At 41.6% G+C, this 23,862-nt stretch overlaps 1 protein-coding gene across 5 annotated transcripts in view; it reads right to left on the bottom strand.

Moving 5' to 3' along the window:
- The window catches only part of VGLL4 (vestigial like family member 4), a 142,396-nt gene that overhangs the window by 116,976 nt on the left and 1,558 nt on the right, over positions 1 to 23,862 (bottom strand). For 2 of the 5 annotated variants that reach the window (XM_046641526.1, XM_046641528.1), the window contains exon 2: positions 11,183 to 11,259. In XM_046641526.1, coding sequence (XP_046497482.1) covers positions 11,183 to 11,246 — 64 coding nt within the window. In that variant the 5' untranslated portion in view covers positions 11,247 to 11,259. Of the gene's footprint in view, positions 1 to 11,164; positions 11,260 to 23,686; positions 23,805 to 23,862 lie in introns of those variants that run through there. The other 3 variants (XM_046641525.1, XM_046641527.1, XM_046641524.1) reach the window with 3 other exon arrangements.

Below are 23,862 nucleotides of genomic sequence, written 5' to 3'. Positions count from 1 at the left end.
GGTATGGTAGGCATCCCACATATAAAGGAGAGGAAGATGGGTACGGATGTTGGCTCGGGGCCAGTCTTCCTCAGAAAGGGAGGCAGATTGGCAGCAGATGTTAGCTCAGGGCTAATCTTCCTCAAAAAAAAAAAAAAAAAAAATTCACTAGCTAGGGGCCAGCCCGGTGGTGCAGCAGTTAAGTTCACATGTTCCGATTCAGTGGCCCGGAACTCACAGGTTCCCAGGCACCGACGTACATACCACTCATCACACCATGCTGTGGCGGCACCCCACATACAAAATAGAGGAAGATTAGCAACAGATGTTAGCTCAGGGCTGAGCTTCCTCACCAAAAAAGAAAAAAATAAAATTCACTAGCTAGAATCTCAGGCTGAATGCTATTTAAATTGTCTTACTCCTTTTTAAACTGTTTCATTATTAAACATATGCATCACAGGTTTCTAGCAGATAACTTTTATTAGTTTAAGAAAGTTTCTTTTAATTCATATCATGCTAACGGTTTTTATGATGAACAGATGCTGAATTTCATCAAATACTCTTTGGACTTCTGTCATGAATATTATATGGATTTAGCTTCTTTTAATCTACTAAAGTAATATAAATATTATATTGTAAGAGTTCCTATTATTGAACCATCCTTGCATTCCTATGATGCAAAGGACTTACATGAACATGTGACATGTTACTCTGAACACACTGCTAGACTGAATTTTTTTGTATTTAATTTAGGATTTTCATATCTATGCTATAAGTGAAACTTATTTATAATATATACATATACTTTAAGCTTTCCTTGTCCAGTTTTGGTGTCATGGTTATATTACCTTTACATAAGGAATTAGAAAGTGCTCTATACAACGAGAATAGTCTTATAGGGAAATTTGTTTCTTGAAGATTTGGTAAAACTCATCAAATCTTTTATTTATAAAGATAAAGCAGAGAGCAATTTTTTCTACCTTGGGTACATTTTTATTATTATTATTTGGGTTGTTCACTTGACTCATTTATTTCCTATTTTTCTAATAAATGCATCTTCTTCTTTCACCAGAACTTCTAGCTACTAGACGTCTAAGATCCTGGAGTTGATCTCTATTACTTCCTAATTTCCTTGTAATATTCTGTAAAAATTTTTTTGCCTACCTTCCAGATCACTAATTTTGTCTCTAATCATATCATTTGATTCAAGCTGATCTATTTAATCTAAGTTTAACAATCATATTTTGAATTTCCATGAACTTTGTTGTTCTAAATTATCTTTTTTTCTACAGCAGGCTACTTTTATTTAATATATTCCCTATCTCGAATCTCTTTGAAGATATCAACTAACATGTTCTCAGCTTCTCCAACACTCCCTAAAGTCTGCTTACCCTGGGTCTTTTCTTTCTTGCTATTTGTTTTCCTCAAATGTCTGATGATCCTTCGATAGTCAATCATGCTTAAGAATAAAAGACCAGGTCAATCAACAAGAGCAACTAACACACGTCTCATGTCTGGAATTAGGTCTCTCCTTGGGGAGGGTCAACTAAAGGCTCTACGTAAGAGTATAAGAGGTGTCCAATGATGGGCTTTGCTTCAGGGTATATGAGTGGGGAACAAGCAGGAAGGCAGGCTGGGAGACAAATACACAAACCTGTCAAAATAAGAAAGTCCTTCCTCTTGTGGTGAAGAATTTTAGTAGATATTGCCTACTAGAAGGCTTACACTGCCTTTCCCGGCATGCTTTTTGTCGGGAGTGGCCATGGCGACCTTAAGCTCTACTCCACTTCCCTCAGGTCCCTAAACCCACGTGAGGAATCCTCCCAAACAGGATGCTCACTTTCTTGAGGGCACAGTTCTCAGTTCTTTGCCATGAGGTCGTTGTTATAAATGGAAGACTTTAATTTCTTGAATTTTGCTCCAGGGCCCCTTTCCTGTTGGCAGCTGTTAGTCGCTGTAAGCTCTGCTTTCAATTCCATTTCCTTTTGCACCTGTGTTTTGAGTTATAATTTTTTATTTTTGTTTTTGTTTTCCTTTGGTCAGTCTAATCCCATATGTTTTCAGTTTTCCAGGAATTCTTCATAATTTTTGGTCTACTGAAGGTAGACACCCCCTCTCTAGTTTTCCAGCAGTGTTACGATTTTTTTTAAATGTCTATATTTTGTCATTTTAAGGACTTCTGGTAAGAGGGGAGCCTGATGTATATGTTCAGGCTGCCATTTTACTCCAAAAATCCAGTTTGTCCTCCTGAATTTGTAAATGAAATATTCCTATGGAATTTAAACTGTAATTTATTATTCAAAGCACCCTAAATTAGCACTTTGCTAGGGAACTGAAAAATCATTCTTCTCAACCACTGCTTAACTGATGAACAAAACAGATTCCTGTCTTGCCAAGTTCATTTTAAAAAGTGACTACAGTCCAGTTAAACAAGGTAAGTTCCAAGAAAGAAGCGACATTTAAGCAATATTTTTCAGAGGGAGAAAAAACATATATTTGTAAAATTTGATGAGAAAGGCCATCCTAGAGAAAGAAATGGTAACTCTCCCAATAAATGAAGATTTGTTCATTTCATTTACAAGGAATCAAGAGTTTGACCCAATAAAAAGGCAGTTACAATGAATCTAAGGCCACTAAGGATGTAACAGTTTGATTTTTCAAACTTGATTCAATTTCTCTAAAAGTGTAAACCTCAAATGTATTGCTTCTACAAATTATATCTACGTCAAATGCCAAGTCAACAAGTATTTCATACGTGTGTAACATAAATTTATCAGAAAGCAAAAGAAGATGAAGGAAAGATGTGGCTTTTGTCTTTTAACAAGAGAAAATCTGAATGCGAAGAAAAAATACACATATCCAAACTAATGTCCACATTGAGATGATAGACACTAGAAGATAAGGTTTAGTGTTAAATATCACCTTTTCACCTCTTAAAGAATTGTAGTATTTCACAACTATGATGGGGGAGGGGAGAGAAGCTAAGTGAGGTTACTTTAGGAAAAAAAAAAAAACCTGTTATTTTAGGTTGTATAAATAGAAGTATTGAGACTAGATCAGAAAGCACACACTAACTAGATAGTCATGTGTAGGTCCAATCTTGGCAAGGGAACTAGTGCTTGGCTTACATGGAATTTTAAAAATCTAGTAATCTTACATAAAGATCCAGCTTTCGGTTTGTCCTGAACAATCAGAAAACTTGACAAATCCAGCCCCACAGTCCCAGGTAAAAGAAGTCAGCAGGAGCCAGCAGCGTGCTGGTAAATGGTAACAACTGGCTCTGTCAGGAAGAAAACCAAAAGAGCCCTGATCTGGAGCTCTTGCCGTGGTGTCAATACCCCCACTCCCTGATCTGGAGCTCTTGCCATGGTGTCAATACCCCCACCACGGCTGATTTTGAGCTCCCAGCATGAGGTCAGAAGTTGGCAAGAGACCCACACAATCAGCTCTCCTGAGCCAAGTCTGACACAACAGTGGTCAGAGCTGGGTGGCAGCTGCCCCTTGAAAAGGAGTGGAGGCCTCTGTTCTCCAGGGTTCCCACTGCTCCCTACAGTCCAACACTTGGCTGCCTCACACACTCGTCACCAGTCTGCCTTACCCCTTTCTGTCTCTTCATCCCCAAGAACTCTTGGACTAGAACAAAGTTGGTGGTTGTCCTAGGTACACTACACTCAATCAGATCACACAGAAAAATCATTGCCTAGGTCTGAATGTACCATATTACAGGGAGGCACTGATGAGCCAGGGTTGGTGAAGACAGCGACTTCGAATGATGCGTTTAGAAGACACTGCCAGCCAAGAATGTTTGCTTGCACTGGCGATGTTCAGACAAGATACTGATTAGGACAGTGATTCTCAAGATGCAGAGAAAGGAAGCGAAACGGGCGGGGAGGAACACGCTGGGAGGCAAAGGCGCCACTGAGAAAGATACATATCAAACGGAAAAAAGGAAGTACTTCACCCAATGATTCTTGACTCTGATATTGTAAATTGAATTGCAAATGACATTAAAATAGTTCATAACATTTTTATGTGTATTAAAGGACAGCAGGGATTTCTACAGATTGAGAAATATTCCTTTAAAGGAAACATAATAAACCATCCTCAAGTGTCTAAAGAGCTATTTGGTGGAAGAATCTATTTTCAACATCCATTATGCTAATTAACAAGCTATTATTTTCACCAGTGGAGATCCATTTCTAACATTTACTATGCTAATTTGATCTGATATAAAACTACAAAAATAGCAGAGACACTTGTCGTGGCTGTCTCTGGAGGGCAGCCCTTCGGACTAAATGCCAGGTGCCCTCCCTGGAAGGCAGATGTTGATTAAAGCAGCTCACCACACCTAGAGAGTGCCTTAAATAAGCACATAATACTACCCTGCCTTATGTTTCATGAAGCTTTTTTAAGCAAAATAGGCTACCGGGAGATAATATTTTTAATGCCATTGTTCACAAAAGGGAAATAACTGAAAGCACAAACATACTATTAGTGACCTTTAGAAAGGGCAGTAAATTGAGTCCCTATTATGAAAACTGAAACGAGGCGTGGGGGCCAACCCCAGTGGCCTAGTGGTTAAGCTTGGTGCATTCCAGTTCAGCAGCCTGGATTCAGTTCCCAGGCACCGACCTATACCACTTGTCTGTCAGTGACCATGCTGTGGCAGCAGCTCATGCACAAAAGGAGGAAGATTGGCAGCAGACGTTAGCTCAGGGCAAACAGCCGACACTCAAGTTAACCACCAGTCCAAGGATCATAGCATGTGACTGCACATGCAGGCACTGGGGTGGTGGGGGACACCTCAAGCTTCTTTTTTTTTCTCTTTTTACACTTCAATCTCGAATTAGGCATCCAACTTCTTCAAGCTTAATTTTTACTGACACCTCCTACTCAGCCTTGTTATAAGAATCAAATGAAAATGTTTGGCAAATATGAAGTTTTATCAAGCAGAATATGGTACTCCTTTGAATCTGTACATTAGTAGTGGTGATAATCATAATTTTAATGAGTAATTTTTGCCACTGTTAATAAATTAATGCAGTAGAGATGAGCCTTTCACTCCAGCAGTTATTTTATTACTAATATTTGCTTATTAAATGCCTACCACACGCATCAAATGGTACGTGCCTGGAACACAAAGCAGTACGGAACAGGATTCTGGCCTTGAACAGGCCCAGGGTCTAACACAGACTCATAGACTCTCAGGTCACCAAGTGCAGCCACCCACGCAAGGTCAATTCCCTTCTACAAAGCCTCTGAACAGTGCTGATCTCATCTCTACTTGAACACTTTGGCAATGAGGGATCCTGTTACTTTGTGAAGCAGCCTATGTGCCTGGGGCCGAGATCCTCTCCTTAAGTTAACTGAGGTACTTACTAGAAAAGAAAGCTCAACACAAAAAGAGGTCCTGTGGCAGCGTGTCCGAGCCAGACACGAGAGAAGGCAGTCCCAGTGGTTCTTCAATATGTGCCACCACCCACCCTAAATGACTGGCTGATTACAGCTACTTAATACTTTGGAAATGCTATTTCACTGGCTGGGAAACCTTCTCCAAACGAAAACCTCATTGCTGACTTATTAGCGGAGGTGGGGTACACAGAAGTTTTGGTGTGTGTGTGGTTTTGGTTTGGGTTTTTTTTAATTTATTTATATATATATATATATATATATATATATATACATACACACACACACACACACACACACAGGTATATATTAGCAGTCAAGTCTTCAATGCCCTGTCTCGGAGGCATACAGCAGAGAAATTAAGGGCTTAGACTTCAGAGTCAGCTGCTTGAGTTCAAATCGAAACACCCCACGACCAGCTGAGCATCCTTAGGCAAATTAGCTAAGCTCTGTAAAGGCTCCATCTCCTTATCTACAAAATGGGACTAATTATAGCACCTACTGATTAGGGTTGTTTTTGAGAACTAAATGAGATAATACAGTAATCCTTTAACTTAAAATACTCAGGAGTCTGGGAAGAATTTTCACTTGTGTTGTTATCTCAATGAGAATCTTTTTTAAAATCTGCCATAAGCATATTCTGAATCAGACACCTACTACGTAACCAAGTCTTTGGCACATGATTTTGGTGACAGTGTTTGCATTTTTTTCCCCAGTCTAATGAGAAAAAGACAGACAGAAAGCTAATCTAAAACTGAGGCATTTCCATTAAGAGAAAGCCAACTTAGGGCACCATAATCTGTTCAAGACATATTTTACAAGAGTTTGCAAAGATAAAAGTGGTGAGGAAATTGCATCAGAGGACACACCCAGCACGGGCACCCTGACACTAAAGGACACACCCAGCACAGGGCAGTGGGTGCCGCACAGCTGGAACTGGACGTAGCTGTTGCAGATCTGCATCTATTGTGTCACTGCTAACTTTGATTGGCTACATTTAAATTACAAAGTCATAGTCCGCTTATGAAGTTGTAAAAGAACTATAAGCACAAAGCTTTTATGCCCAGTTACATGCTTCTATTTAAGTAACATTATAATAAAGATAACCATACTGTGGTTATGCAAGAGAATGTTCTCATTCATAGGAAATATATACTTAAGCATTTAGGAGTAAAGAGGCATAATATGTCCCACTTACTCTCAAATGTTGCAGGAAAAATAACCTGCATATATATACATATGTGCATATATGTGTATGTGTGTAGAGAGAGACATGGAGGGAGAGAACAATAAAGGAAATGGGACAAAATATAAACAACTGATGAATCCGACTAAAGGATATGATAGTCAGAGAATTACAATGCCTCATACCTAGAAGGATCCAGCCCCTCCTTCTTAAAGATGCAGATCCGGAAGTCCCTAAGGAGTATTATCAGACCAATGACTCTCATCTGGGGGAAGGGACCCAACGTCAGAATCAGCTGGGAAGGCGTTTTTAGACGCTTACAAATACTCCTCTCTCCTCTCCGGAAGTCGCTGCCGCAGTGAGCCCCCACCTTGGATGCACGGCATCCCTCTCGGGTGTTAGAATAGAGAGGATAAAAATCTCAAGTGCAGTGGTCAAAGCTATCAAATTAGGCTACAAACGAGCAGATCGATGTCCTTCAATCGGACTCTTCCAGGCAGTCTCGACGGAGCCGTGGTACAACCGGGAACATGCCTTAGGGAGCAAGAGGGAGCCAAACAGGCTTAACCAAAAGGGAGTGACCATTTTCTTGAGCACTGACTCTGAAAATTAAAAAAAAAAAAAAAGACCTAACTTTTATTTAGATAAAGTAAAATAAAAAAGGAAATAACAGGCAAATGAAGCTACACTGTGCAGAGTCAGGGTAAGTATTGTCTCATGAAGCTTTTGTATCAGTTATGTCAATATATGAGTACAAAGGTCACAATATAAACACTTTTTTACTCTGTGCCATGGTCAAAAATGTTTGAAAGCCACTGTATCAGATGCTGAGAGGAAAGGCAAGAAAATAAAAGGGGACGAAAGAAGAGAGAAAAAAAAATCAGGAGCAGGATCAGCTGATCCGGTCGAAGCAAAGTGCCGGCTGGAGCACGCTAACCTGTGGGCACAGCAGCTGGTTTACTTTATTGATGCGGAGGCTGACTAAAGGTGACCACGATCTTGGAGGAAAGAAATCAATCTGAGAAAAACAGTACGTGAGGGCAATCGATCGTTACGTTACAATCGGATAGATTTTTTTTCCCTTTTTACAGCAAAATAGACCACAACCTATATACATGAAAACATTCCACATATCTAGGGCATGAGTCCCCACAATAATAAAAGCTTGCACTCCTAGAAATGCTTTACTTGGAAGGACTATGGTAATTTACACTGCATCAATTAGTCAACTTTCAGTGACCTTCACCAAACAAGGAGTTCGTGAATTTCTAGGCGCAGAGGCAGCAGCAACGTCTGCACAAGCTGCCGTCCTCCCTCACGGCTCTTTCCACATCACTCACGCCAGCCTTAGCTGGCTTTTTCCCATCATGTGCATACTCATTAGACTGCCACCAAAATCCTCAAAAACAAAGTTACACGTTTCTTAAAATTATTTTAATCTAAGTGAGGAAGTCAGAAGATACAAGAAGGTCTTATAATCAGAAGATCCAAGAACAAAATTACCAAAAATAAAACATTTTGTAAACATCACAATAAAATGAAGTATCGTGTTAAAGACGCACGAAGGTGTGCTTTAAACATCAGTGTATATAAGCGTCCTGTCCTCAAATTTTGCTCAGTTTTGACTACTAAAAACAGACCCGGAAAAAGGCTGGGGTGTTCCCAGCACCAGCTTAATCATCACTGAAAGGAGAGATTCCTCAAGCACATGGAAAACTGGCAACGTCACGTTGTATTTTCACTAAGTACCTTCCAGGATTACCCTGGACGCTGATTAAATCGATGTCTCATGAGCAGTGGGATGATTATTTTAAGTAAATGTATTCCTTCTGAGCCATCCAGATAAGTGACTATTGTGTTAGTACAAAACCACCATTTCACTATTGACTTTCGCTCTACAGTGTGCTGTTGAGATATTTCTTTTATTCCCTCCTAGTAGACATAATGAAGCCTTAAGACTATCGGGTATTATATACTCAAGTCCTAATCGGTACTGTTCCCTTCAAGATGCTAAAACAATAACATCTTCAAAAATGCCTCAGTTTTCGGTCCTCCATGAGCAAAAGAAAAGAGAATCATTGAGGTCACCTACATGAGTTGGGAAACTGATCTCAAGTAGTAGCACATTTTTTTGTCCATAATTAGACACCCAAATCAGATTACATACACAAGACTTTTTTGAAGTGTTGAGGAGAATGTTAAGTGTAAGACCAATTTATAACAAAAGCTAAAATAGAATTCATCTAGGGCAGAGAGAGCTGAATCAGGCTGAACAAGCCCAAATAGGACTTCAGAAATCTACTGAAAGACTTTGAATGTAATGCTCAACTTTGCCTATAAATTGCATGAGTCTCCACATACTTACATCACTAGGCATTAGAAAATACAACGAATGCCTGGTTTTTGAGCTCTACACTTGCGGGTGGTGCACAGAGCACCAAGTAATAAAGTTTCTCGAAAATGTTGCCTAGATGTTAATAATAACGATTATAGACATCTTTGGACTTTTTTCCTTTTCTTTAAAGGTAAAAAACGATCCCAAGAAACTGGACCCATTACAGAGACAGACCAGAATTATGCCAGCCCATTCCTAAACCGACTGGAATCGCCAGAGTCCAAACAAGAATATTTGAGAATAAAGTCTACTCTGTGGATCATTCTGGCCTTAAACACGGATCTATCCTTACTCTGCAAACCACTAATAGCTGCGTTCAACACAGGAGGAAAGTAAGAACTCCTCTCTCCTTTAGTAGCATCATTCTGTTTCCATAAAAACAGCTCTCCCAAACTGTAGGCTACCAGGAGGCCCAGCATCGACGTCATCAAGAACACCCATCTCCTCTTCTGTGCATTCTGCAGCCGCAAAGAGTCTACACACAAATCAGTTCACAAGCTCCAGGAAGGCAGGGGCTGCCCCTGTGCATCTATCTACACATGCCCCTTATACCTAAGCGTTCAGTCGTTGCTCACTGAGTTGACAACTATGCTGGCCTCCAACCTGAACAGACAGATCCTGAAGCTGGGCTCCAGGAGTGAACCTGAGAGAAACAGAAGAAACTGACTCTGCACTCAGCACACAAAGGGCTGCCCTGAGGTCATTACTTCTATCTTTCATTTGTATCAACAGTGTTTTGTTTTACTGATCCTAACTAAACATGGGCATTATAAAACAGAGAAATTCAAAATTCTGTCTCCTATAAAAACTTCTAAATTAACTATATTAATGTTTAACAAAGTTTGTAACTAGCTATTCAAGTCAGTAACATCTATTGCAATCTTAGAGACATAAAGGGGTTTTCTGTTGTTTAGATAAAAGTCGGCAACCTGAGCTGACTCTCCTTAGCTCAAAGTCCTGGAATGATACTCAGCATCCCTGGGCTTCCCTGTCCTTAGGAAGGGGTACTCACACCTCACCATCCGGTACCTACAGCCTCCCAACAATCAAAAGCTAAATAAATGTAAATTATATAAGAGGTTGAAAAGAACCCTTAATGCTTACACCATCAAATCACTAGTCTAAAGATAATCCCCTGTGAGTGGGGAGGAGGGTGGGAGGATGCAGACCCCAGACCCACCGATAACAGAGAAGAGCAGAGCAAATCCTATCAGAGGGCCCACAAGTGCCCAGAGAGAACGGGCAAGGCAGTCCCACCAGGAGCTGAGAGCTAAGGCGGCACTGGATACACAACAGCCCACGCGATCCTCACAAACACTCTGTAAGTAGTTATTGTCATTTCATGTAACTAATAAGGAAACTGAGGCATAGAAAAATAAAAGTGTTAACAGCTAGTAAAAAGGCAGACCTTACATTTAAGGACACGCACTTCCAGTTGCCAATTTATTAAGAACTAAACTGGAAAGTAGCTCATCTTCAAGAACTTATGTGTAGAAGCTCAACCTTATCTACATTTTTGTTATCTGTATTTTAGTGCTTAGAAAAAGAACACAACTTTGTTCCCACATAAAACAGCCATTCTTGCAAATATTGTTCGGCAAGCAATTTTAACTTTGAACAAGAACATTTAAAAACAAATACACCTGGGGATGAGCAGGAAAATCACTTTCACACATTGTGGAAAAATCTCCCAATGTCAATGTTCATTCTCCTCTTGCCCCTCCCCCACCACATTAGTGAATGCTTTTTCCCCCCATATTTGCTCTCAGCTGTGCAAAGAGAATTTGCACAACTGTTTCCCATTATGATACATACTGCACACTTCCAATGACATAAATGATACTGGTCGATTTTTTTCCAACTCTAGTTCTCTGTAGGTCAATTAGTCCATCAACCAACACATATTTATCTAAACTTCCAGAGACAGTAAAGAGTAACTCCATTCCAGATCCCACTAAAGTAAGCTGTGAAGGAATGGACTTCCTGGAGTTAAAGGCACAACCTTAGCATCCAAAGATAACATTTAAAAGACTCATATGTTCTGGCACTTGAAAATAAAAATGAAGATGCCAAGATGCTGTTATCTCTGAAGAAAACAACCAAAATTAACAGCATACAGCCACACAACCACGTGGAGAAACATGTGATTTTATTATAGTGCAGGAGACAGGGGGCATAGGTAAAAAAGCACTTACAAGAGACTCCTGACTTACGTTTTTCATCATCAGCATGCAGCAAAGAAGCTGCCCTTGACAAAACATCCAGCGGCGTCTCCATTCCTGGCTGGAGCCTAAACAGAAAAAAAAAATGTAAACAGAATTGGAAAGGCTCTTTTAGAATTCTGGTAGTTAGCAATTAGAATGATTCCTCCACCAAATGCAAACCACAATTCTAAGGACGAAACTCCCACCTTGCAGAGAAATCCAATGGACTTGGTTCAGGAACAGATAGAGAAAAGGGCTAAATTCCACTCTGTCTACTTAGCTAAAGCTTGCTGACTCCAGGAAGCAGCTCATGTCAGAACCAAAAGAAGGGATATTGTGAATATTGATGCCTGCATTATTTGTGCTTATAAATGTTTATGTGCATGCATAGTAACATGCCTGTACAGACATACCCTGTAAAACATCATTTTCAGAACAAAGGCCACTCTATGAACAGAGCATTACTACCAGTCTGAGATTTTTGTTGTGGTGGCGGTTGTTGTTAGTTTATTAGTTTTAACAAAAACTACCAAGATTGAACCATTCTGTTCTTTGGCCTCCTTAGCTGAGAGAGAATGCAGAACCGTGTAGCTTAAAATATTCAATGTACTCATGAAAAGTGCACGAATTCCACTGGTGAGTTAAATGGTATTTTAAATTCAATAGGAATCTTTACCTTAAAATGTCACATTTTATAGTGTACTTACTATCACCACTACCTATCACCAATTTATCTAGTGCTCTATAAGAAGCCGTGATGTTTATTTTTAATTGTTTCCTTAAATTACAACATACCTATAAAAGCAAAAACTGCAAAAGATTTAAAGATGGTGGAAAACCAAACTACTTTTGCCCAGTTTCCCTTTTCTGGATTATTTAAACACACACATACACATGCATGCACACATAATTACTGGGAAAATAAATGCATTCTATTAGTTCAACAACTGAGAAAAATATTTTCTTAACCACACCCCTTTAAAGACACTCAGCATTCATTCAGCATTCTTCAACATTTCCTGAACACCTACTATGTATGTGCCAGTTACAAGACAAAGCAGACCAGCTTTTCCGTATAAAATTCATACTTCAGGCCTCCAAAAAACTATCAGTTCTTCATCTTTCAATGTGGCTTCATTCAATAAACATTAATTATCTATGAGGTGCTAAGGCAGGATAAATGAACGAAGCCAAGTAGTTGCCTTCAAAGAGCTTTCAAGCTGTACAGTGGACACACCTACAAGACATCTAGTTTAAGGCAGTGTTTTTCCAAAGTGTTTTGCACTGGATGTTTATATTTTGTAAGAAAAAACATCTTTTCCAGGGCAAATAAGTTTGGGAAACACTGGAGTGAACCAAGTTAAGCAGCTTATTTTCCTTCCTGTGCTTTTAATATGCTGCTGCGCCTTCGGCAGGGGGCAAAGGCAGGGGGATGGTAGCTCTTACATACTCGAAATCTCTCGAACATCACTGACCATTCTTTTAACCTGAAAGACCTCTCAAGGGTCACTTAGGGAAATGATGGATTAACTAAAAGTGCTAAGTGCCACAACAGTGCTAGAAACAAAGTCCTATAGAAATACAGATGAATTCTGAAAGGCTTGGTGGAGAAAACAGAACTTGAGCTGAGCCTCCCAATGAATATGAAAGCACTCAAGAAGAGAAGAACAGAAAGCAGAATCCATTCAAGAACAAGATGTCCAAATCAGCTGGAAGACAAGACTAGAATGGAGACAGCAAGTAAAAGACAAGGATGGAAATTTCGATTGGGCACTTTACTCAGTCCACCAGTGAAGGACTCAGAGCTTTAACAGGATTTGGGCTTGATTTTGTACATATTAAGGAACCACTGAAATCTCCGGGTAGAGAAATAACTCGGTCATCCATGTTTTCTAGCAAATTATTCTGTTAGTGCCATGCAAAATGTAGTAGAGCCATTCTACAGAATGGGAAACCAAAGGCAGGGTGAACAATTTGAAAGATACAGCTATGAGGCATGCAAAAGGCAATGAGAGGCATTATCATGGTAGCAGTAGGGATAAGAGAAAACTGCAGAGACAGAACTGACAGAGCTTGGAAGGTCTCAAGATGTCAGAGGAGAGTCAATGAAGACGCTGAGTGACTGGGAGGGCAGTGATGTCATATACCAACAGAGTACACGTCTTATTTATCAGAGAAAAGGGTGGATAAGTAAAATCAGAGGTGTAAAAGAGAAAAATTAATGATACCCACAGTCCTAACCTTTGTAAGAGAGAAAAGATCATCTTCTGAGAGTAAGGATTTGTGAACTTGCTCAGAGGTGGGGAAAACAAAGAAAAGTCTGGAGCAGACTGAGAGGGACAGTTTTGCTGAACTCCCAAGAACTCAGCTATATTCTCTTCACCCAAGCCAGTTTCCTACTCAGGCAAGATACTGGGCTAAAGTCATTTATTTTGATGAAATAAATGGTGATAAGCATTCTACTCTATAATGCAGTATTTAAACTCGCAATTCCTTAATTTCCCTCTTAAGTTGAAGGACAACACTTTCAAAATTCTAAACCCAAACAGATACATATTAACATTCTACCTTAAGTTATGAGAAGTATGCCCAAAAGTAAAGTGTTACGCATAGAAGCAAAATATCAAAGAATAAATGCATCAAATGACAAAGAAGTAGATGCAGAACTCTAGCATCACAGACTAGACATTTAAGTTCTTCAGATACTATGAAATCCAGACTCCCGAGCGAGTTACTTTCAAAGCAGGTAGATCAGAGATCAGGTGTTGGAGGGTCACCTACAAGGCACCTGCCAGTTGCTGCAACCTTATTAACGAAGCCAACCAATTTTTATTACACAATTATTTCGAGTTCAGTGAAGTACTGGGGAGAGGGCAAGGAAAACAGAAGATAGGATCCCTGCCTTCAAGGAGTTAGCATCTTGTTTGTCAACCTAAAGTATACAGAATAGGATAACAACAGACAAATTTAAAAGAGAATAAAAAAAGACAAAATATAATTTAAAACTAAAATGTGTATTTTGTGATAAAAGAGAGAGCAGTGTCAGCTGAAGTGTTTATTTTGTGGGCATCTATTTTTTGTTTGGTTTGTGTGTATATTTGTGTGTGTGTGCACGTGCGTGTGAGCACACTCATGCAAGCACGTTTCAAAAAAATCACTTCAAAGGTTTCCTTCCCCAGTGTCTCTCTCCCAGGCTGTCACTTTCCTCCTGCACCTCTCTTACTCACCTGGATCACACCGTTTCTCTGAATATTTCCTGGGTGCAAGCACCCTGTCTTATCTTTACTTTTAGAGTCATGCTGGATCAACAGCCCGAGGAAAGGCAGAGGCAGGAGTGACAACCCGGGACAGGAAGACTGAGCCCAGCGTGGTCATAACTGAGAATCCTCGTAAGAAGCAGTAGAAGTTAAGTTTGAGTGAGCATAATGCGAGTGGGTTTAGGAAAGAGCTGAAGGCCAGGCAGACAGGTTTACGAGTAACACAGCAGGCGACCAGCGGTCGCCATCAGTCCCTGAGCAGGCTGGTGATACAATGTTGATGGTCTGGTTTAGCAGTTCTGTGGAGGATGGTTTGATTTGAGGGGATGCAGTAAGGAGTCACTGGGGGCACATCAGCTAGGAGGCTTCTGCAAGAACCAGGTGTGAGACAAGGACGACAAGGGCTGGCACAGGAATACAGGTGAAGGATGAGGGACTAAGCATTATCTAGCCACAAAAGACCTAAACAAATAAAGGCGGAAGATAACAGTAAAAAAAGAAAAAAAGACGTGTGACTTTTACATCTTGTACAATACCCAGAGCCCAACAAACCCAATAAAGCATATCAGTAATGTGGGGGAACCAACTATGGTGACAGTATTTGATGGAAGGTCACACTACATTGAGAGGCAAATTAGCATAATGGCTATTTAAAAGAGTGGTCTCTGGACACCAACCTGGGTCTGAACTGGGCCCAGCCAAGTCCTATCTGTGTGACCATGGAAAGTGACTCTACCTGTGTCTGTTTCCCCATGTGTAAAGTGGGGATATTAACACTACCTCCCTCATAGGGTGTTACGAGAAATGAATAGGCTTTATATGCATTAAAATAATTGTCAAAATATATGCAAACACATTAAATAAATTGCAGAGAACAATAAATCTATTGAAAAAAGACAGGTCACTGGCCACTACTTTAGGAGTAATCTGGGAAGATTTCTCTGAGGAGACGAACGGAAGCTGAGAGCTAAAGGATGAGAGGACTCAGCCTTGACAAGAGGGTGGGAAGAGGGGACACAGCATTTGCAAAAAACCAAGAACAGACCAAAGCTGGACCTGTGGATGTGGAGGACCACTGTGGCCACAGTGCAGGGAGCAAGGGGGAGGGCAGAGGAGGTAAAGGGGTCAGGGGCCAGACATGCACACCCTGTAGGGTACAACAAAGCTGTGATTTTAATCAAACTTCATGATAAGCCCTTGAATGGTCTGAATGGTTTTAAGCAGGGGAGTGACATGTCTGGTTTATTTTACATCCTTTATGAGCCATAAACCATCTACTACCTTTGGCAAAAGATTATGCAGCATCCGGAAAATAAATTTAACTACCTCCCAATAACATGTTCTCATTTCTGTGATAGTTTTTTCATTATAATATGGCAATAACCAAAAATATAATCACTTGAAATGCTGACACCTGGAACATCATAACGTCATTAAAGTGAGAGGAATGTGCTTCTGGAAAAAGACGTAAAGTGTATTTGCAAGGGTGTTCTACTGTATTGCAGCCCATTTCTGGTCCATCCATTCACCTTTTTTTGTGTGTGGTTGTCAAACATGAACATTACTCATCATGAAAAGAATATATATTTTGTTTTGTTTTCAAGCAAAGGTCAGTATTTTCTCTGTCAGGCCACATGGCTTTCCTCAGACTCCCTTGTCCCCAATAACAAGCTTTTCAAATCGCTTAAGGTTGAGAATTAGGAAATAATAGGTATCAGTTCTATTGCTACTAAAATTTAGGGGCATTCAGTGCTAACAACAGTGCTCAGCTATAAATTTGAAAGCCATTATTTTGGTCTTCCACAAAGAACTGTACCTTTTTAATCAACGAGAAGACAAGAGAGCCAGCCCGGATGGCCTACTGGCTAAAGATGGGCACACTCCACTTTAGTGGCCCAGGTTTGGTTCCCGGGCACGGACCTATACCACTCCTCTGTCAGTAGCCATGCTGTGGCAGCAGCTCACATAAAAGAACTCGAAGGACTTATAACTAGAATATACAATTATGTACTGGGGCTTTGGGGTGGGGGGCACAGGGAACAGAGGAAGACTGGCAATAGATGTTAGCTCAGGGTGAATATTTCCCAGCAAAAAAAAATTGGGGGAAAAAAAAAAAGACAAGAGCAACTATCCTGGGAATAAAATTATGGGGTGTATTAGATTACACTTTTTCAGGCAAGGGAATGGAATTTCAAGACATGTTATTGAAGTGTTGCAAGGAGATTTCCAAGGTGAGAGCCACAGCACCAGGCTTGCCTCACTGCATGGCTCTCCAGTAACAGTGGCTAAGTACAGCATAATGAGGAAAGAATGTGAACAAGTAGTGACTATCTTGGCTAGAGGTGGATGGGGTGGGGGGGGGCGGGAAGCATGTTCAAACTTCCTGATGCTCCTGCCACACTGCTACTTGGCCAAAAGCCAGGAACAGGAAGCCACCACTATCCTGGGATACCTGATGGCATCCCCAACATCCAGATGCACACTATTCGGTAACTAATTCTTGCTGGCCCTATTCCATCACTCTATCTCCCCTTCAGGACCACTGCCTGGGCTAATCCAACTCAGCCTCAGCTAATAAAGTACAACCACAGGACAAGCCTACAATACGAACTATCACACTGCGGCATGGGGTGTATGGCCCCTTTGACCATGAAGAATTTAGAGAATTTCTTTGGGTATCTACTATTTCTATTAAACACTATATATAGATGTTACAGAAAAGAAAAAGGAAACTCGCTGCCCTGGAGCAATTTACACCAAATGTGGATCACACTGTGGTCCATTTGGCTAGCTGTCCATCTCAGTGAGATGGATAAGTGAAATGAAAATAAGACCAAATGGTCACCAGAATGCAGTGGCTACATGCAAGCATAGCTTCAGGCACATCAAGCACACAAGAATTAATGTCTTCCTAGCTGTTTCTTCCCCACAGTATGTCCAACTGACGTGTCCACTAACTTCTTGCAACACACATTCTTCCTGCTAACATCCAAATACTCAGACCGTCCCTCTCTGTTTTTCTTGCTAAAAATATCTCTCATTTGTATAATCCTTTTTTCTTCTCATACTTTACCATCTGTTGAATCAGTAGAGCCACGACTTCAGCCTCAGAAAACCTAAGTTTGAGCCCTACTTTACTACTTTCACTCATTGAAAGCCTATGATGTTCTAGGCTTTGTTCTAAATGCCTAACGCTAATCGTGGGGACCAGTCACTTAACTTCTCCAGGCCCAACTTTCCTCATTTAAAGAAAATGGTAATAACACTGCCTACTTCATACGGTCACAGCTTGGCATGTGGATTAAACGATACAATGTAACCAAAAATACCTTGTAAACTCAGTGAGAAATATGTTATCATTCTACCACCATCTCATGGCTACACAGCATAAACTTTTTCAAAACATGTTCACATAAATCGCTTCACTGGATTCTCACTGTGAGTTGACCAAACAGGATTAGTATTCTAAACATGAAAAACCAAGGTGCCAAGAATATAAGTGAATGTAAGAAGCTAAGACTAGAATCCAACTCTCCTGACTCACCATCCAAGGCTATTTTTACTATTCTTTTTTTTTTTTTTTTGAGGAAGATTAGCCCTGAGCTAACTGCTGCCAATCCTCCTCTTTTCCCTGAGGAAGACTGGCCCTGAGCTAACATCCATGCCCATCTTCCTCTACTTTATATGTGGGACGCCTGCCACAGCATGGCTTGGCAAGCAGTGCCATGTCCGCACCTGGGATCCGAACCGGCGAACCCCAGGCAGCTGAAGCGGAACGTACGCACTTAACCGCTGCGCCACCAGGCCGGCCCCTACTTTTACTATTCTTAAGCTGATTTTCATAAAGTCTTTTTGGAGAAAAGCACAGTTATTTAGCTTAAGTTATCAGAACAAAAAAAAAAATCTTCCATCGGCAAACAAAGCAAGACTTCTAGTCTGTCCTCTTTCTCCTACACTTTGAGATACACCTCAGGCAACAACCTGACAGTTTCTAAAGTAAGCAAAGGGAAACAAGCCCTCTCCTCTTGTGAACATGAAAACCATGCCATATTTTACTTTCCTTGCAGAGACAGAGATGGAATCACACAAATACTAACCAAGGCAGGTAAGAAGATATGCACACCAAGTCAGCTGGTGCTGAGAGTGGGGCAGCCAACACTGGGAGCGGACTGCAGAGACAGAGGGTCCGGGGGCCCAGGTACACAGGAATTAAACAGAAGCCCTAAGGACTTCAGCCCTTATTCAAAATACTCTCTCAACAGTCATACTACCACAGAAAGTGCACAAACAGATGGATCTTCTGCTGGTCCAGCTTTCCTTGTCTAGGCATTTCCCAGGGAAGGAGTAATTGATCCACACTGCCATGATATGAGGCACCCCACCAGGTACAATGGCAGAAGGACTTGACTGCTTCTACTTACATCCAATTCCTTACCTCTACATGTAATCATTCCTGAAAATCCATTTGAAGGCCCAATGTCTGAAATTTGAAAAATATACCTATATGCTCTATGCTTATTTCCAGAGAATTAAAAATAAATATGTGTGAAATCCCTAGTTAGGCTTCTTTCGAGTACTGCCAACCTCAAGCATAAGCCCCAGAAGGAGAGCCAACTCTGCTGGCCGTCCTCCCATCGTCCTAAGATCTGAAGGAAGTTGGTAAGATGTAGGGAAGCATCCTTCCCATAAGGGTTAGCACCCTTCTCGTGACACCTGAGGAGGCAGGTCTGTAGGTTGGGCAGCCATCAAGCTCTTAGCTTCCACAGTGGGGCACACTTGGTATCAGAAACAAGATAACCTCAGGTGCCTGCCATCAACGTGGCTCTGCCTACTGCCTGTCTCCACCTCCCATCTCCTCAGCAGAGAGGCTGAGGCCCCAGTCAGCTTGGGCTGAATCAGGGTACCACTCTGGATGGAAGCCCCCGAGTGAATGCTCAACTCAAGGCCTTTAGGTTTTCTGATGCTAAAAAGGCCCCAGGATTGACTCTATGGATCTCCTCAGCTCAGGGGGAGTCGGGGCAGGGTGGGGGGTAGGGATGCAATATTTAGTCATCTCGATGGCCTGGGCAACAGGAGCTGGCACACAGCGCCACCATGCCATAACTAAAACCCTCAGTTACTATAATACGATTCAGTGTCAGTGTAAACTGCTCAAATGCAAGATTGTATGAAAGTTGACCACGTGCCAACTCAGGGCCATCCATATAGGCTTAAGGCTGCAAAACCAAACCAGGGTTATAGCATATTTCATGACCTTTACGTGAGGCTGCCCAGTGCTGGCGTAAAATTCTTACCGCTGGCTGAAGTCCACCCCCGTCCCTAAAGTGCCCCCTGGAAGGTAACTGTGGGCCCACAGTGACACCACTGTGCCCAAAGAGGAAAAAGGAAATTCAAGTCTGGACTTTGTGAGCAGACTACCGATTCCCACCATTTTTCCACACTGTAGTCAAATAAAAACGAACTATCCTTTTCTTTCTCATATTTAGGCTATCAGGAACCTGTCTCTTCATTCTAAGACCTCAGCCTCCTACAGCACAGCATATGATCTAAGAGAAACTCCCTGGCATTTTCAGTGTACTCTGCACATGCTTGTTCTTGCCATTTATTTCATTTGGATACTTAACATTTCCCATTCACAAGTACTGAGGTGCCCTGTCCTCTCAGGGACCTATTACCCCCAAAAATGAGAGACATGAATTTGCATCATAATCCAAGTTGGCAAACTTTCCATAACACCCCAGGTCTCACTCTCCAGGGTTCCAAAATCTCAACTCTCAGCCTATTAACAGTCTAGATAAAATCTTCCACCCAATGACACGTTGCATCATTAGGAAGCCCTCTAGTTAGCAGCATCAATAAACAGTCAATTCTCATTATTCACAGTACGGTAATCCCCCCTTACCGTTGGCGGTAAGTTCCAAGACCCACAGTGGATGCCTGAAATCGGAGACAATATCGAACCCTATATATACGTTTTTTTCTTACACATATATACCTATGCTAAAGTTTAATTTATAAATTAGGCACAGGAAGAGATTAACAACAATAACTAATAATAAAACAGTTATAACAACATATTATAATAAAAGTCACTGCAGATCTTAGCAACCTCAGCATACAATTTTTTTTTTCTTTCCTTAAGTCCAGAACTTTCACCTTTTCACTTCAAAGGGAGCATTTTATGGCTTCTTTGGCTATCCACATTGCCAGCATCACTACTCTTGCGCTTGGGGGCCATTACTAACTAAGGGTTACTTAACACAAGCACTGCAATACTGTAACTGTCGATCTGATAACCAAGAGATCGGCTAGGCTACTAAATGACTAACAGGCAGGTGACATATAGAGCATGGATACACTGGATAAAGGGATGATTCAGGTCCTTGGTGGGACAAAGGAGGAGGGCAAGAGATTTCGTCACACCAGTCAAATGGTGCACAATTTAAAACTTATGAATTGTTTATTTCTGGAACTTTCCATGTAATATTTTCAGACCACAGTTGACCATAGGTAACAAATCACGGAAAGCAAAACTGCGGATAAGGGGGCCTACTATACAAATAAAGTTTAGCGAGTACACAAATTCACAAACATGGAATCCACAAAAAATGAGGATCGACTGTACCTGGCTATCGTACCTGAGGCATGAGACACAGAGTATATTCTACAAGGTTCTCCTCCTTTGCAAAAGAGCTATCACATCGTATCCCAAGCAGAAAGAATGTCTCTGGTTTCAGTACTTCCCACGTACACTCTTTCCCTTCCTACCTTGGCAGATTATACTATGAAGATTTGGCAGTCCAATTTCTAAGTTCTTGGGTTTTGTTTTTTTTAATGTGTACAGATCCTAAATGGCTACAGACTGATGCGCAGCATTCGCTTTTCTCTTCTATTAAGCTTTCACAAACAGACTTCATTAACTTTAGATAGGCTCCCTAAAAGAATCACAAACGAGCCTCAGTTAACCTATCTTGGAGAAACTACTCAAAACAAAAAAACTCTTTCACCAGGTTCTCACAGCTGCAACAGCTTATCTAACACAGGCAAAAAACAGACAACTTGACATGTTAAAATCGCCACACTGTCATAATTTCAGTTACAGTAGAATTTCCCCACTTTTACCTCCTTAACTTACAACTCATCTGTCATAGACAAAGTTGCAAAATAACTTTTATTATGGTTATTTTACTTATTACTTTATTAAGGCAAACTAAAAGTTGCACAGTAAAACTAACCAGGAGAGATACCTGGAAGAGACACAAAGTAAAATCTTCCTTTGGATTTGTTTTGGCCACCACCAAGAGGTTGGTAACAATGCTGACTCCATAAGGAGTTAAAACCAACTTCCCATTACAGAACTCTCATCAAATACATCTGAGGGGCTGACCCGGTGGCGCAGCGGTTAAGTGCGCACACTCTGCTTTGGTGGCCCGGGGTTCAAGGGTTCAGATCCCAGGTGCGGACATGGTACTGCTCATCAAGCCATGCTGTGGTAGGCGTCCCACATATAAAGCAGAGGAAGATGGGCATGGATGTTAGCTCAGGGCCAGTCTTCCTTAGAAAAAAGAGGATTGGCGGATGTTAGCTCAGGGCTAATCTTCCTCAAAAAGAAAAAAAAAAAAGAACATTTGAGAAAGTTTTAGTTTCATAATTATCGCGTCTGTAAGAAGTGTTAAAATCTTAAGATAAAGTCAGAGTTCTAAATCAGTAGGGGGAAGTGACAACAACTGTGTTTACGCAACTCTCAAACCTTCAAAGACTTTTATAAATAACTTAACACAAACTACTTTTCAAAGCACATTATTCCCTGTAATTCCTGAAATGCTGTGACGTATCGGAACAGATTCTACCACCCTCTCACAGAGGAAAAGCATGCACAAAGGTTAAGTAGAAGTAGCTTTTTCTGGTCACAATCTTAGTAGGTAACAGAGACAGGACTTGAACCCAAGTCTCCAGAAATAAGCCAGAGCTGTTTTTACTACAACATTCACAGTTTTGGAATGTAGTCCATGGTTATTTATAGCAGAATTATCTTCTTAATTGTATTGTGTTTTGGTCAACATAAAAATTAGTTTGCATTCCTTCCAAACGGAAAGCAAAGGCAGGCTGCCCAGAAGTGTGAAAAAACAGTGGCGGGGGAATCAGCCTGGGATTAAAACTTTGCCAAAGTTAAACAACAAATTGAGGGCTTTACATCATTTCTACCATAAGGGGGACGACTTTTCAGCCAGATGCAACAGGAAACGCACAGGGGAAAAAAAAGTGTCTTGAGTATAAAATAACAAACTTCCTACGAAAGTATTTCTAAACCCATTACTTAAAACTAGAGCGTTGAGATTTAGAGACGATCAATAACTTGTTCCAAGACCGCGACGTCAGTACAACCTTAACGCGGGGACCCCAAAGCTCTCTGAACTACCCACGCTGCTCCCCTCTGGTCCTGCGCAGGCTTCACCAGCTGCAAGCAGAAAACAATAAGCATCACAAGTCTTTGGACTCAGAGACTACAGCAAAGAGTTATTTAGTTTGGTATGCAAAAATGGTATGCAAAACTGACCTTCAAATACTAATAGGAAAATTAACATTTACTGTTTTCGTCTTTGAATGTTCAGAGGAAACAAATGCGAGCCTTCACTTTCGTCAAGTTGGCTTGGCTTCAGAAGCAAATATTCAAATTCTACAAACCGAGAGACAGAACCTTTGAAATACAGGGGACAACTAGCTGCTGATAAAAACTAGAACAGCCGCCTCTGCCCCGCCCCCCAGGCTGCTGGTTCTTATTAGCCAGAGAGAAGGAAATAAAACTAGCAAACATACAGCACCAATGATCAAAGTGAAACCGATTTTTTTAATCATCTAGCTTAAACCGATGAACACATGCCAGTAAAGCGCATAAAGACTGAGTTAACAGCCCCAGCAAGTACTGTCACCCTAGCCCAAGACATTTAAATCTCAGTGTGATGAATTAAAGGAGACTTAAGCGAAACAAAAAAGGAAAAGATCTGGCTTTTCGGCGAGGCCTGCACTCGGTGCAGGAAGAGCGAGCCGCTCCGTTTTGGGGAGGGGGCAGGAAGTAAACGAGGAGGAAAGAGACCGTCCCAGCCGCCCCCCCTCAACCCCTTCCCGCAGGGCCACCCCACGGCCCTCCTTTGCTGCTAGCCAGGCCCGAGGGGACGCAGGGCGGGGGCCTCCTCGGCGGGCCCGCGCCGCGGACTCCCAGGACGCCCCCCACTCGGGGTCCCTCCAGGCGCCGGACCTCTCCCTCCGGGGGCTCAGACGCTTCGGGTCCCACCGGCAGCCTCAGGTCGTCCCGCGAGGACAAGCCGTGCCCTCCCTCCAGGAGGACGCCCCCGAGCCCGCTGCGAGCCAGCCCGCCCCGGCGGCCCCCGCAGGCCAGCCCTCGACGGGCCCGCGTCCCGCCCGGCCTGCCCG

The sequence above is a fragment of the Equus quagga genome, chromosome 1, assembly GCF_021613505.1.
Source record: "Equus quagga isolate Etosha38 chromosome 1, UCLA_HA_Equagga_1.0, whole genome shotgun sequence".
Classification (NCBI taxonomy): Eukaryota; Metazoa; Chordata; class Mammalia; order Perissodactyla; family Equidae; genus Equus; species Equus quagga.
Note: the sequence above shows the minus strand (reverse complement) of the source record. Positions and strands in the feature narration are given on the sequence as shown.